Consider the following 16,455-nt stretch of genomic DNA (forward strand, 5'->3'; position numbering starts at 1 on the left):
TTCTCGAAAACATTTAATGTTTTGGCCTCAACCACTTTCTGTGGCGGAAAATTTCATAGAATCTTCAAGTGAAGAAATGCCACCTCATCTCAATCCTAAATGGTCGAGCCCATATCCTCAGACTGTGACCCTAGATCTGGACTCCCCAGTATAAGACTGTTACAAATCTACTAGTTTCAATGAGATCTCCCCCTCATTTTTCTAAACTCCAGTGAATTATATCCTAACTGATCCAGTCTCTCTTCATAAGTCAGTCAAGCCAACCAAACAATCAATTAGTCTCAAAATTCAATTCCATTGCCTTCATTATTTCCTTTATCAGACAAGGAGACCAAAAACGCACACAATACTCCAGGTGCGGTCTCACCAAGGTTCTGTACAACTGCAGCAATATATCACTGCTCCTATACTCAAATCTTGTAGCTTTGAAGGCCAAAATACCATTTGCCTTCTTCACTGTCTGCTACACCTGCATGTTTACTTTCAATTAGCATACAAGGACACCCAGGTCTAACTGCACCTTGCCCTTTTCCAATGTCTTGCTATTCAGATAACAATTTACATTCCTGTTTTTGTTATCAAAGTGGAAAACCTCACATTTATCCACATCACAGCTCATCTGGCATTTATTTGCCCATGTACTGGACTTGTCCAAATCATACCAAAGCATCTCTGCATCCTCCTCATAGTTCACCCTCCCAACTCAACTATGTCTCATCTGCAAAGTTGGAGGTATTACATTTTTAGAATGGACTTCAGAAGGGTAAATGGACTCAAACATTAACTCTGCTTTCTGCCCACAGATGCTATCTGACTTCCTACATTTCTTCAGCAAGTTCTGCTTTTGTTTCAGATCTTCCACATCTGCAGTTGTTCCATTAACTTTTATGTATTCAGTTAGTCTGTAATGTCTTTACTCCCGACTACATCTGTTTCTAACCTGAATTAATACCGTAAGCTACACGTCAACTTAGAAACTAAAACAAAATTTTTGATTTTGAAAGATATTTTCAAGTTGTAAAAACCTTCCTTCAGCTCACTAAATTTAAACAGAGAGAAGCAGACCAAATCATAAGCACAGAAGAGAATGTACACAAAAGCGTGAGAAAAACTATGTCACAATCATGTGATAAGGAGAATCAGTGCACAAACATAAAAACAAATGCAGATGTGACAAGTGCATTTATGACAGCACCGCATGAGTACAATAAATTGAGGTATAGTAAGAATGCAAGAAAGCAAATACAATGAAAGATCAAGGTCCAAAAGAATGACATCAACAGCATTCAGGAGAGAGGAAAGGGAAATTAAAAAGGCCTGCCTTGATACATCATTTTCTGATAAATCTGCCAAAATCCTACACAAAAACAAACCTTCATCTGTACTCATTAAGACTTACTTTTAGGGATCATTGAGAGTTTCTGATTTGAGAAATGAAATTTGCAGAGGTCACATTGCCCAAATAGCACAAAAAACCCCCACAATCGACATCTTTTGGAAACAACTAAATGCTTTGAAGACTTAGATGCGATCTTGCATATTAGCTTGACAGAGGCTGCTTTGGTCAGGATCTCATCCAAAGATAAAATAGTGCAATAATTTTACAAACCTGCACTAACTTGGTCCATAATACAAAATATCACCAATGAAAATCAGTTAAACATTAATCATATTGTGTGCAATGTCAAATAACATACTGATATTAAGAGAAATCCCATGTGATCTTTTATGAGCATGCAAATTGCTTTTAGTGGAAGTTTTGGAGGCCTATTTGTGGCCCACACTGTTCTTTTTCTCCCCTAATTGTGTCACATCAATTGCCCATTATCTAAATATACTTGCTGTTAACTTTGTCATACTGAAAAGGTGAACCTTTAACTACTAACCTCAGGCATTTCTTCTGTGATAATGTCAACATGATGAACTGGAGTAATGTCTTCATCACTTTCAGTATGAAGTGAATCATGGCGACGTTTGCTTTTGTCTTTCTTCTGTTTTTTCTTCTTTTTCTGTCTGTCTTGTTTTTGCTGTTGCCTCCGTTCTTCTTCCAGCTTAAGATACTGATCTGACAAAGGCATTCCTGTGTGCATAAATATAACAGATGGTTGCACCTGAGCTACTTACACATGACTATATCAGAGATAATGGGAACTGCAGATGCTGGAGAATCTGAGATAACAAAGTGCAGAGCTGGATGAACACAGCAGGCCAAGCAGCATCTTAGGAGCACAAAAGCTGACGTTTCAGGCCTAGAGGGGGATGGGGAGAGGGTTCTGAAATAAATAGGAAGAGAGGGGGAGGTGATCAAAGGTGGATAGGTGGCGAGGAGACAGACAAGTTAAAGGGGCGGGGAAGGGGCCTGTAGAGGTGAGTATAGGTGGGGAGGTAGGGAGGGGATAGGTCAGTCCAGGAAGGACGGACAAGTCAAGTGGGCGGGATGAGGTTAGGAGGTAGGGAATGGAGGTGTGGCTTGAGGTGGGAGGAGGGGATAGGTCAAAGAAAGAACAGGTTAGGGAGGAGGGGATGAGCTGGGCGGTTTTGGGATGCAGTGGGGGGAGGGGAGATTTTGAAGCTTGTGAAATCCACATTGATACCATTGGGCTGCAGGGTTCCCAAGCAGAATACGATTTGCTGTTCCTGCAACCTACAGGTAGCATCCTTGAAGCACTGCAGGAGGCCCAGGATGGACATGTCGTCTAAGGAATGTGACGGGGAGTTGAAATGGTTCGCGACTGGGAGGTGCAGTTGTTTATTGTGAACCAAGCGTAGGTGCACTGCAAAGCAGTCCCCAAAACTCCGCTTGGTTTCCCCAATGTAGGGGTACCCACAGCGGATGCAATATCCCACATTGGCAGATGTGTAGGTGAACATCTGCTTGACGTGGAAAGTCATCTTGGAGCCTGGGACGGGGGTGAGGGAGGTGGTGTGGGGACAGGTGTTGCACTTCCTGTGGTTGCAGGGGAAGGTGCCTGGTGTGGTGGGGTTGGAGGGGAGTGTGGAGTGGACAAGGGAGTCCCGGAGAGAGTGGTCTTTCCAGAAGACAGACAAGGGTGGGGATGGAAAAATGTCTTTGGTGGTGGGGTTGGATTGTAGATGGCGGAAGTGTCGGAGGTTGATGCGTTGTATATAGAGGTTGGTGGCGTGGTATGACAGGACGAGTGGGATTCTCTTTTGGCGGTTATTGCGGGGACAGGGTGAGAGGGATGAGGTGCAGGAAATGCGGGAGACGTGGTTGAGGGTGTTCTCAACCACTGCTGGTGGTGGTGGTGGTGGTTTGGGGGGGGGGGGGGGGGGGGGGGGGTTGGGGTGTTTGTGGTCCTTGAAGAATGAGGACATCTGGGATGTGCAGGACTAGAATGTCTCATCCTGGGAGCAGATGTGACAGAGGTGAAGGAAATGGGAATAGGGGATGGAATTTTTGCAGGAAGGTGGGTGGGAGGTGGTGTATCCCAGGTAGCTGTGGGAGTCAGTGGGCTTGAAATGGATATCAGCTGCTAAGTGGTTGTCTGAGATGGAGACAGAGAGGTCCAGGAAGGGGAGGGATGGGTTGGAGATGGTCCAGGTGAACTTGAGGTTGGGGTGGAAGGTGTTGCTGAAGTGGATGAACTTTTTGAGCTCCTCTTGGGAGTATGAGGTGGCACCGATACAGTCATTGATGTAATGGAGGAAGAGTTTAGGGCCAGTGTAGGTACGGGAGAGGGACTGTTCCATGTAACGTACAAAGAGGCAGGCATAGCTTGGGCCCATGCGGGTACCCATGGCCACCCACTTTGTCGTAGGAAGTGGGAGGAATCAAAAGAGATGTTGTTGAGGGTGAGGGTGAGATCAGCTCAGCGGATGAGGGTGTCGGCGGAGGGGGACTAGTCGGGCCTGCAGGACAAGAAGAAGCGGAAGGCCTTGAGGTGTTGGAGGCCAGGGAATTGGAAGTTCTGGAGGAGGTGGAGGGTGTGGGTGGTGTCACAGATGTAGGTAGGGAGTTCCTGGACCAAGGGGGAGAAAATGGAGTCCTGACAGGTGGAGATGAGCGAGTTCGGTGGGGCAGGAGCAGGCGGAGAAAATGGGTCGACCAAGGCAGGCAGGTTTGTGGATTTTGGGAAGGAGATAGAAGCGGGTGGTGTGGGGTTGGAAAACAATGAGGTCGGAGGCTGTGGATGGGAGGTTTCCGTAGGACTTTCCATAGTGACAGATGTGCACTATAAAAAAAATTAACAGTGCAATATATAGCAACTACACCTTATGTGCAATAGATGGAAGCCAGAGAACTGCAGTAATGCCATCAATTACCTGGTACTCTCAATGGTACTGTAAGATCAATCTGCACCACAGGTATATGATCAACACCACTGGCATCTTGGTAATTCTGGAATCAAACAAAACATAGCTCTTCGTGAAATTAATCAATATCATTTCGTATTAATTGTCTACAATGAGTTCGTGGAAAATAATGGCAATAATGTAAGAATTTCTCACACACAGAGATATGTTCAACTCATGTAGAGTTAATACCCTAGAACTATGTAAAGAATAAATATGCTAATCCTAACACAACTGATACCTTGATCTATTCTGTTGTCAAAATTCTTCCTAATAAGTTATTACAATTATTTCCATGCCATGATATCATTTCTGAAAATAGTTAATCGCTGAGTAATTTCAGCAAACAAAGAGGCTCCTTCATTCCACTGAACCCATGCTGGCTTTGAGGAATATTCCAATCAGTTCCATTTCCCCACTATATCCCTATCACTCTGAAAGCTTACTTCACTGAAGTGCCCCATCAAATTTCCTGTTGAAAATAAACAATATTCTACACATAATAATAAAATGTGAGGCTGGATGAACACAGCAGGCCAAGCAGCATCTCAGGAGCACAAAAGCTGACGTTTCGGGCCTAGACCCTTCATCAGAGGGCTCTCTGATGAAGGGTCTAGGCCCGAAACGTCAGCTTTTGTGCTCCTGAGATGCTGCTTGGCCTGCTGTGTTCATCCAGCCTCACATTTTATTATCTTGGAATCTCCAGCATCTGCAGTTCCCATTATCTCTGATAATATTCTACACATGATCCCTTTCTTCCTGCAGACACTGACCTTTGTTGAAAATGCCCACAAGAATGGAGAAAACCTGCCCTAGTTACTATTTTTCACTTTAGGTTCCAGGTATCAAGTGGTAGCATTTGTGAATGTCAATGGTGAAGATGAAAATTTGAGTTCATACAAATTTCACCCAAATGCATTTCTAACCTATAGTCAGTCATTTATGAAATTTGGGGAGAAATCCTGCCTGAATTTAATCTCCTTTTCAGCTCAAAGGCAGTAATGCCAATGTGATAGCCCAAAAATGCTGCTACAGCTGAGATTAGCTAAGGAGTCTTGAAGCCTTAAATCTATATGGTTTAGGCTTACATTTGCTCATGTATCATTCCAGCAAGACATTAGGGAATAGATCTTTTTTTAAAAAAAGTCTAGGAGAGTTCAACATACTTTCTTCTCGTCAGCAAAGTTGAACAAGAGTTAACCAGAGGCACCATGTCCACCATTGACTTGGACACATAACCCCCACCCCCTACCAAATTAAACAAAGGGTGAAACATACATCACAATATTGAAAGGAAAATGACAATGTAGTATCAATTTACACGTGGCCAGCTCACCTTCTGAGAAGATGGAGAACTCTTGATGTAAAACGGATTGTTTGCCTGTTCTTGTTTCCTTACTTCTCGCCGCTAGGAAACAAAGCAAATCCTTACAACTCAAAAGTTACATTTTACTTGAAGCTTGACACCAACTTTAAAATTCTAGATTTATAACTCCCATGCAAATGATTGCTTGCAGCAAAACAGTCTGAAAGAACATGGTTAAAAAACCTCGGCCTGATACCCTTAAAGATCAGATGTGGCAATGCACCTTAAAAACTGAGAACTTGATTGTAAGACACTCCAATAATACTGCATTTTTGACTTCATTCGCGTTACAAAATGCAGTGTCCCATTGTACTTTTACAAAAGGAAATTTCATAACAAACTGGAGTGGGACAAACTCCAAATCTGTGTTGCAACACTTCAAAATGAAAAGCAGCAAGCTTTTGAAGCAGCTTCAGGCGGAGAAAAATATTTCAGCTAGGTTGAAATGTTAAGAATAACTACAGTACCACCTGAAACTGTTGAAGATAATACAACTCTTAGCACACCAATGAACAGGTGAAACAGAATAAGCTAGAATTGGAAGGGGGAGACATTGGACTTTTAGAATGGATGTATTTATTTTTAAGTTAAATGTTCAAGAACAGAAAACTAAATCAAAGGTCAGTGAGCATTTGAATGTAGGCAAGTTGGAAATGACTTACACTGGGTTTGTAAGCAAAGTAGTTTTCACTGAGTTGGAATTTAAAGGGAGTTTAACAGGCTAAGAACTCGTGAAGAAGTCATTGAGCCAGAGTCTGAGCATGGAAACAGACCCTTCAGCCCAACTAGTCTGTGCTGATTAGACATCACAATCTGACATAATCCCATCTGCCAATATTTGGCCCATATCCCTCTGAACCCTTCCTATTCATATAATTACAAATTTAAAAGGCATATGCACGGATATATCAGCCTCCACCACTTCCTCTGGTAGCTTATTCCATAACACACTACCCTCTGCATGACAATGTTGTCCCTCAGGACCTTTTTTTTAAAAAATCTTTCCCCTCTCATTTTAAACCTATGCACTCTAGATTTGGTCTCCGCACACCCCAGGAAAAAGACCGTGGCGATTCACTGTATCCCTGCCTCTTATGATTTTATAAATCATAAGGGTTTATAGATTATAAATTTCTCGTAAGGTGGATTTCAAAATCAAGGCGATTAGGTCTTGGGTGCTTCTGGGAAGGTTACCCTTCAAACTCTGATGCTCCAGGACATTAGTCCCAGCCTATTTAGTCTCCCTCTATAACTTAAACCCTTCAACCCCAGCAACATCCTTGTAAACCTTTTCAAGTTTACCATCTTTCCAATAGAACAGTGATAAGATTCATACACTGTATTTAAAAAATGGCCTCACCAATGTCCTGTACAGCTGCAACAACCCCTGAACTCAATGCACTGGCCAATAAAGGCAAACGAACCAAATGCCTTCTTCACCACCTTGTTCAACTCCATTGTGAAGGAACTATGCACCTGAACCCCTAAATCTCTGTCTGGCAACACTTTTCAGGACCCTGCCATTAACTGTACAAGTCCTGCCCTGGTTTGGCTTACTAAAATGCAACACCTCTCATTTACCTAAATTAAACTCCATCTGCCACTCCTTGGCCCATTGGCCCATCTGATGAAGATCCCATTGTACTCTGAGGTAATCTTCTTCACTGAATATTACACAACCTATTTTAGTATCTTCCAAGTTACTAACCATACCTCGTACATTCACATTCAAATCACTTATAGAAGTGACTAAAAGCAGCGGGCCAAGCATTATCCTTGCGGCACACTGATCTGCAGGTTCCTTCAATCCTAGCTGATGGAACCACTGGACAAGTCTGATCCCAGAATAAAACCTGGCTAAATAGATTTTTTTTTCCATTCAGTTGGTTAACATGATGGCGAATCACTGAAAGATATTCACACAAAGCTGTACATTTCTTGAAAAAGAGATCAGGTTTTTTGTACAGAATAAGAAAAAGACTAACCCAGTTATCTAAACAGAAAACAGTGGCAATATCTAAATTAAACAGCAAAACAATGTTTTAAGCCATTTTCCAACACTATCCTATACGTTGAATCAAGTCCAAAAGAAGTTACACCTCAATCTCAAGGTTTTAGGGTTCTACTTAACTGATTCCTGACAGTTTCTTCAGTTGTGGACTGTGGAAACAATTCACTGAGTGACCTGCTGATAGGAACTTCTCATAAATCAGAGTTTAAACTTGGCCAGTCTCAATAACTTGTGGACTTGCTTGTCAAGACAAGACTCAAATTGCACGTTTCCATGCAGTAACTTGATTTCTAACCAAATTCTTCTAGTTTGGCTGATTCAAAAATAAAATCTCGCTGCTGAGATGACTTGTCCCTTAAACTATTCTTTTGGGGAAAAACCAATTACGCTTCTGAATGCAACTCTGGCATCCTCTGAACTGAACAGCTTTTAAAAAACGTGCTCAAAGTTCAATTCTTCTGAACAACAGTATAAACATCTTTTCATTAATATCACAGGGACCTGCAGCTCCCATTTGTTGACAAAATGCTGTAATGTGTCACTGTTCCAGAAGGACCTTGACCATTTCAAAAAGCAAAATTGCCCTTCCAGAAGGAAACTAGACCCAAATGCTTTGATTTTGAAATCCAACTTACGAGAAACTTCTAAGCTATATATACACATTATACACATCTCATCACAAGCAACAACCAAAGATAGTCAATAAATAAGGGATAAGGTGAGGAAATTAAACTGTTTTGTGTGTGAAAATGTGGAATTGTTTTGGACTTGATAACTGCTGTACAGTTGAACATAAATTGACATTTGAACAGTCAACGCCAGTACCATTTGAGTGCCATCAGCTTATGCATGCAAGTTGCTCTAGGGTGAGGCATGATGTAATCAATTAAGTTGCAGGTGACAGTCACATTTTACTGAGTGCAAGAATTTATTCTGTAGTTCTGAGCAAGTTTATTTTCAAAGGATGCATTTAAGACTGGCTGCAACTGGATCCTTATTAACCGAGTGAGCTAGGTTCTGTGTTGGGAAAAATTACAAGTAACTAATGTGACGATGACAGCCTCTATACTTTTATATAGGTTCTGAGAGAGTAGGTAAATCTACAATATGAGAAAATGTGAGGTTATGCACTTTGGCAGGAAGAATGGAAGAGGTGAATTTCTTTTTAAAAGAAAGAGAGACCGCAGAAGGCTGCAGCACAGAGGAATTTTGGGGGTACTTGTGCATTAGTCATAAAAAGACACCATACAGGTTTCGCAGATAAATCAGAAATGCAAATAAAATGCTGGCCTTTATTTCAAAGGGAATGGGGTATAAAAATACAGAAGTATTGCTAAAACTATACTAGGCACTAGGTAGACTACAATTCTGTGAATACTTTTAGTCCCCTTTTTCAAGCAAAGATACGCACTGGAGACTATCCAGACAAGGTTCACTGGAAAGATTATATGAGGTTAAGTAGATTGGGCCTGAACTCATCCCAGTTTAAAAAGAATGGGAGGCAACCTTATCCAAACACGTAAAATTCTTAAGAGGACTGACAGGGTAGATGAAGAGCTGCCTCACCTCGGACTAAATCCAGTACCAGAGAGCATAATCTCAGAACAAATGAAAACAAGGGGGTGCATATTTAAGACAGAAATGAGGATAATTTTCTTCTCTACGGTTAGTGCATCTGTGGATTCTTTACTATAAAGGGCTGTAGAGGCTGGGTCTGTAAGAATATTCAAGAGTAAGATACGACAGATTTTTATGTCAGTAAGGGATCAAAGATTATAGAGATAAGGCAGGAAGGTTGACTGAAGATTATATCATCCATAATTTCAGTGAATGGTGGAGCAGACATCACAGGGTGAATGACCTACTCCAGCCTCTACATCCCATGTTCTTAAAGGGTAGATGCTGAGCGGTTATTTTCATTTGTGGATGGGTCAAGGAACAAAGGGGATAATCTCAATGACAGGTCATCTATTTAATGTAGGTGAGGAGGTATTTCTTGAGGTATGAATCCGCACAATACTTTACTGCAGGCTGTCGAGGCTGTCATTTACTATATCCAAGGCTGAGATAGTTAGATTTTGAATCAATAAGAGAATCAAGGGTTGTGGGAATAGGGCAAGAAAGTGGCGTTGGAGCTTAACAAAATCAACTGTAACCTAACTGAAGAGTGAGAAAAGGCTCAAATGGGCGAAATGGTCTACTTCTGCTCCTGCATCTTAGGGCTCCAAATGCATCGCTGAGGCAACATATACACAAGAAAAAGTGAATTAGTTGCAATCCAAATGGTCCCTAAAGCAGATGCTAGAAAAGATTGCTTTTGACTTAAATTGTTAGCAAGATACCAAAAGTTATCACTGTCTGCTGGTGAGGTAAATAACAATATTGTTGTTTTTGACTGAATTCTTAGTACTTTGGGTGAGGCAGAATCAAAATTTTTGGATTAAATGCATTTCAGATTTACGAACAGCCGGTTGAGATCTGATAAATTTTAGACACAGGTCCAGATTTCGATTTTTTTTACCGAAGAATGTAAATTCAGAAGTTACCCGTGCAAGTTCATCTTCATCTATTTCCGGCCGTCTATGCCTGACATTCCTTTGTTCCTCCTCATGGAAGATCATTTTCTTGGGGTTTTCATCATCTGAAGAACTTTCTGAAGGTGCATCATTGATCCAGGCATCAAGATCCAGTCTGAAGAGAGAAGATAAAATAACAGCAACAGAAGACTTGCCTTACTTAACACGTTCTCCTTTTATCTACTCAAGATTGAGTTACAATTCAGTGAACACTGACTGTACTTTCACCTAAGAGACTATTTCTTATATACAAGCTTAACTGAGGAGGGCAGCAACTGTTATTGTTCTGTACAGATAAAGCTAAGACAGTCTGCAACCACTTATGCCCAAATGCACATAACTCTTCCCTGTTAGCACAAGTGTGCTGACCAGCCACCTGGATGAAGTCAGTGGAGACTCAGAACTGAACAGGAATTTTCTAATCTGTTCAGTTCAGCATTTTACTGGACTTGGATCTTTGTTAAGAACAGAAATTGCCCAAGACTCAATGACTAGCAGAAGAACACAATTATACTAAAATAGCACTACAGTCTGAAACACACTGAAGAACCAAGACAACAGCATGAGCCAGGAAGTGACCCATTCATTTTTTTCTTAAGTAAATAATGCATCAATCTGTTGTTAACTATAGTTCACTTCGGTTCTATAGCAAGGGCAGCTATCTGCTTAGATCATGGCAAAAATCATTACAACAGTAAAAAGCTTAGTTCTTCAAATTTGCAGCAATACTGTTAAGCGTACCTCAAACATTGGAAATAAGCATTCATAGAGTCCCTACAGTGCAGAAGACTTCAGAGTCTGCACCAACTCCACACAGACATTTGCCCAAGGACAGAATTGAACCCGGGCCTCTGGTGCTGAGAGACCAACCACTAAGCCACCGTGCCACCCAATAAGTTTCTTACCCATCTGGCAATGGAACTTTCTTCTGTGCCTTGGGAGCGACAGGGTTAAGCTCTCCAGCAAACAAAGCCATCACTTCTTCTGCAACAGGAACATCCTTCGCTTGAAGCTTTTGTATGTATTTAATCAATTGAAGAATACAAGAAGCCTAGAAAATAAAAAAAAACAAATGGGAGACTCAAGGATGCTTGAATGATATTGATGCCATGAGATTCCTTTTTATATTAAATAATTTGCATAAAGAAACAGCTGAGGCATTGAGCCTGCTCTGCCATTCAATTAGATCACAGCTGACCAGTGACCTCACTATTTTCCCATGCTAGTTTTGAAATCACTTGATGTCATTTGTACCCAGAAAGAATTGCCTTCTGTTTTGAACATATTCAGTGATTGAACTTTCACAGATTTCCAAATATTCACCACACACTAACTCCTTTTCACTCCCATCTTAACCTCAGGTCATTTGTACCCAAGAACTGACAGGAAGCATCTCATCTACATTATTTTTCTCTCTTATTCATTTATGGGGTGTAGGCCTCACTTGCTGGGCAAACACTTATCATTCCCACATGCTCCGGAGAAGATCGTGGCGAGCTGCCTTCTTGGACCACTGCAGTCCTTGGCTGCAAGGCAACCTCAGTTCTACTATTCACTATTGCTTGCTCAAAATCTTGGAACAGTGATATATTCCCATTCAGGGTGGTGAGTGGACACGCACGCATGTAAATATAGTTTTTCGGGTTCGGACAAACTGATGATTGTTATTTTTGGAAAAGGTTTGAAGGCAGACACCAGGGTCCCTTTGGATGTCAACATTACCGAATTTCCCACCAATTAAGAAATATCCTCTTCTTTCTAGAACAGGATTTCTTCAAGCTATTCACACTGTATTCTACCCATCATTTTCTAGCCCGTTGACCTAGGCTGCCTACTTGTTGAGAATTCCCAACAGATTTCAATTTTTTTAAAAACAAAAAAAATCTTGCTTGACAATAAAGAGTAAGACAGATTTATCTCATGGCCTTTACTGCATGAGGGTTTGGGTACAGAGCAAATGTGCATTGCAACAATTTTACAGAGCTTTGCTAAGACTAACTGCAGTATTGCTTACAGTTCTAGTTTCCTCAGCTGAGGAAGGCTACAGTTGTTATACAAGGAATGCAACTCAAGCCCAGCTGCTCCCTGGCATGGTGGAATTGAGTTTTAAGGAGACAGTCTGGAAGAATGAAAGGTGACCCCATTATAGCAGAAAAAGTTCTGAGTGTTCAAGAGGCTACATTTAAGAAGAATGAATCTCCTGGGTATGGGCTGTAGAACCAGACAGTTTCAGGATTATGGGAGGTCACTTAGCATATAGATAAGAAGGATTTTTTTTTAAGAAACTTGGAGATTGATGAATCTTTGAAGTTCTCCACCACAAAGTGCATCAGCAAGCGTATTCATAATCTAGATCAATATATTGCTTGATACTAATGACATCAAGAGGGTAGCATAGAAAAATGGCAGTCAAAACTTGGTCACGGTCTACTTTAGTGACAAAGCAGACTTAATTTGCTGAACAACTTGCATCTTACACTCCTGTGAAATTCCGAGTAGAAACGAAGCGTCCCTGCTGTTCATAAGAAGTATGCATTAAAATCTGACTTAGTAATGTTGATTCTAAAACGATCACTTTAATGTTCGAAACAGGCAGCAAATTTCACGATCTTGTGAAGCTTTGTACTGAAAATGATTCTTTGACGTATTAAATGCCCATATACAGGACAGTTACATAATGAAGACATCAGTTGCTTTGATTTGTTGAGTACAAATCAGACATGGTGGCTGAGGCGGGGCCAAACAGGAATTTGACAAAGGACTGAAATCAGTAGTGCAGGTCTTCTTCAGAGGCCACAGGTATAAAAAAGACTATGGTATAATGGTTATATTCCAAACTTCCCAAATTCTGTGGTTGTTACCATTCTTACAGCAGCTTCAAGAATATGCATGCCACAATAGAAGGAAAAGCTAATGGCTATTAATGTTTGTCTATAGGTATATCTTCAATGACTGAATAATCTCTCAACAGTAATGGTTAAAAATTATACATGACCATCTGTTCAAGTAAAATATCAGTTCTGGTGGTTAGTTCCCACAAATCCACCAACTTTTCCAAGCGAGATGGGTTAAAAAAAAGTGAAATCAAAGAATATTGATTCAATGGAATGTGTTTCTGCTTCTGGACTGGGGAAACAGATAACTCTATCCTAGTTAATTTTGCTTCGAAAACAAACTAATGTAGCAAGTGGAGAATATATCTAGGACACAGTGATGGACACAGTGAAATTGCTTCTTCATCTTTGATGAAAGGAAAGGCTGTTCACGTACCCGCTCCTGCACTTCAAGGTCAGCATTCTGAACAAACTGGGGTAGCTTGTCAATCAGCATTTGTGTTATTTCTTGAGCAGCTTCTTTGTCGCCAGCTTGTTCATTTTGCTGCAAAACTGATGCATACAACTTTGCAGCATTCTGCACATAAACTGCCTGGATATGCCCTGGCAGCGTTGTGACTTTGGATTTCAGCATAGCTTCCAACGTTTGGTTAGGCTCTTGAAGGTATCTGAAAAAATACGCAAGTTAGAACTGTACACATGCTAAATGTTTTCCAAGAGCTATCAATTGCTTAATAGTATGATACAGAACGAGTAAAGGAAACGTTTTCTGATTGAGATTAACGGACTTTTGTTGGGTGAAGATTTGGAGAATACGGAACAAGGCCAGGTAAATGTCTTAGAAGTACAGATTAGCAAAGATCAAATGAAATGGTAAAAAAAAAACTCAAGCTAAATAACCTGGATAACAAAGTGTAGACCTGGATGAACACGACAGGCCAAGCAGCATCAGAGGAGCAGGAAAGCTGACATTTTGGGTCTGGATCCTTCTTCAGAAAACTTTCTGAAGAAGGATCCAGACCCAACATGTCAGCTTTCCTGTTCCTCTGATGCTGCTTGGCCTGTTGTGTTCGTCAAGGTCTACACCTCGTTATCTCGATCCTCCAGCATCGGCAGTTCCTACTATCTCTTTGAAGCTAAGTAACCTGCTCTAGTTTCTGTGAATGCGTTCTGACTTGGGTTATTTTTCAGCATGCAAATACCTGTTTACAAAACCAACCAGATTCTAGTTATTGCACAACTTTAAGATGGTTGTGTTGTTCCTAGTATGTACGGCCTTAAAGCACAAAAATTGCCCCAAATTAATCATGAGACAGGCCAAAAGATGGCTAAGATGTCTTCAGCACTGGACCTCGGCATAAGACCATAAGACATAGGAGTGGAAGTAAGGCCATTCATCATTGATCTTTGCTCCTTCTCTGCCACTGTTGAAATAAAAGGACATTTTCTAACACCTTCCAGCTCTGAAGTAGAGTTAGAATCAGACTCAAAATGTTAACCCTGTTTCTCTGTCCACAGATGCTGCCAGACATGTGAGGTTTATCCAGCACTTTGTTTCAAAAGATAGCTCGTGCAGGAAATGGTAAAAAAAAATCAGACTGCTACAAATGAACACTCAACGTAGGAGCTGGAGCTGAAAAATTTCATCATTGCCCTGCAAGAACAAATTGAATTTGTTTAGTGCAGCCTGACTTCAGAATACACATGACAGATATTAGGGCCTAAAAATATTCCACTTGTCTTTAAAATTCTCCACTTGACAGCAGAAATAAATAGAATCACTATCAAACAGCCTTGAAATTTCTTGTGAAAATATTAGGCAGTACATACTCAGAGAATTCACCACAGATCCAGGCAGCAGCATATAGAACTTCACAGATACCATTTCTTTGCATGTTGCCAGCAAGCAGATGGCCATTATCTAACAGCATAGCCATCTGTGACACAGCAAATGCCCTAATAGCCTTCACACGGATAGCCACATCAAGCATTTGTGCTGCAATTAGATGGCCATGTCGTGTTCCCTCCAGTCGTGTCAGTTCCACCAGGATGCTAATATACCTGTGTTTAAAATAAGCACACCAGAATTTTGGGAACTAAATATGACCCGATAATTTGATTAACATTTACTAAACCTTAAGGCATTTGAAATACTTTGAATAAAGTATAAAACTTTGATGGAATTCAGCTTGGAGACAAACAATGCAATTTATTTTCATAAAACAGTCACTACTGAGAACTTACCATTCAAAATTGGTGATATATTGATAGTTGGACTGACTGCATATGTCAATGATTTTTGTCAGGAGCTCATCTCGGTATGTTGTGCCTTCTGCTTTATCCACGTGAATCATTAATTTCTTTACTATTTCCATCAAGTTCTTCTTTGAAACCTAGCAATATTTAATTCCATAAGAAAATTAAGTTTACAGAGGGTGGAGGATGCCTGGACCTTGCAGACGAAAGTGGAAGCAGATAGTACAGTGACTTTTAAAGGGTGCCTTGACAAATACATATATAAGATAGAAATAGAGGGATACGGTCTCCAGAAGGGTAGGGGGGGTTTTAAAGGTGATGAGCAGCATGTCGACACAGGTTTGAAGGGCCGAAGGGCCTGTTCCTGTGCTGTAATTTTCTTTGTTCTTTATTACAGCTACTATCGCTAAACCTCAGGCGTAAGGCATTTGATAAGGTTCCCCAGGGCAGGCTCATGCAGAAGCTAAGGAGGCATGGGATAGGGGGAAACGGGGGAGATTGAATTCAGAATTGGCTGACCCTTAGAAAAGAAAGGGTGATAACAGATGCAAGATATTCAACATGGGGCTCAGTTACGTATGGTGTACCACAAGGATCCGTTCTGGGTCCTCTTCTATTTGTGATTGCTGTAAATTATTTGGATGAAGGCGTGGAAGGGTGGATCAGCAAGCTCACGGACGGTACGAAGGTGGGTCATGTTGTGGACAGTGCGGAGGGCTGTTCTAGGTTATTAACAGACATCAACAGAATGCAGAGCTGGGCTGAGAAGTGGCAGATGGAGTTTAACCCTGAAAAGTGTGAGGTGATTCATTTTGGAAGGGCAAACTTGAAAACAGAATACAGGGTTAACAGAAAGATTCTTGGCTGTGTGTAAGAGCAGAGGGATCTTGGGGTTCATTTCCACAGTTCCCGAGAGCTGCCACCCAGGTGGAGAGAGTTGTTAAGAAGGCGTATGGTGTGTTAGCTTTCATTAATAGACGGATTGAGTTCAAGAGCCGTGAAGTTATGCTCCAGCTATACAAAAACCTGGTTCGGCCACATCTGGAGTGTTGTGTCCAGTTCTGGTCACCTCATTACAGGAAAGATGTGGAAGCACGA

The 16,455-nt window shown here is 41.2% G+C and overlaps 1 protein-coding gene across 2 annotated transcripts in view; it reads right to left on the reverse strand.

Annotated features, from left to right (window-relative positions):
* The window catches only part of ap3d1 (adaptor related protein complex 3 subunit delta 1), a 109,761-nt gene that overhangs the window by 33,602 nt on the left and 59,704 nt on the right, over window positions 1-16,455 (reverse strand). For both annotated transcript variants that reach the window (XM_048559805.2, XM_048559804.2), the window contains exons 13-20: window positions 15,346-15,494; window positions 14,932-15,162; window positions 13,538-13,769; window positions 11,173-11,318; window positions 10,238-10,382; window positions 5,651-5,722; window positions 4,285-4,360; window positions 1,887-2,080 (exon numbers count right to left, since the gene is read on the reverse strand). In XM_048559805.2, the coding sequence (XP_048415762.1) occupies window positions 1,887-2,080; window positions 4,285-4,360; window positions 5,651-5,722; window positions 10,238-10,382; window positions 11,173-11,318; window positions 13,538-13,769; window positions 14,932-15,162; window positions 15,346-15,494 (1,245 nt within the window). The remainder of the gene's footprint in view (window positions 1-1,886; window positions 2,081-4,284; window positions 4,361-5,650; window positions 5,723-10,237; window positions 10,383-11,172; window positions 11,319-13,537; window positions 13,770-14,931; window positions 15,163-15,345; window positions 15,495-16,455) is intronic.

Source organism: Stegostoma tigrinum, chromosome 30 (genome assembly GCF_030684315.1).
Source record: "Stegostoma tigrinum isolate sSteTig4 chromosome 30, sSteTig4.hap1, whole genome shotgun sequence".
Lineage (NCBI taxonomy): Eukaryota > Metazoa > Chordata > Chondrichthyes > Orectolobiformes > Stegostomatidae > Stegostoma > Stegostoma tigrinum.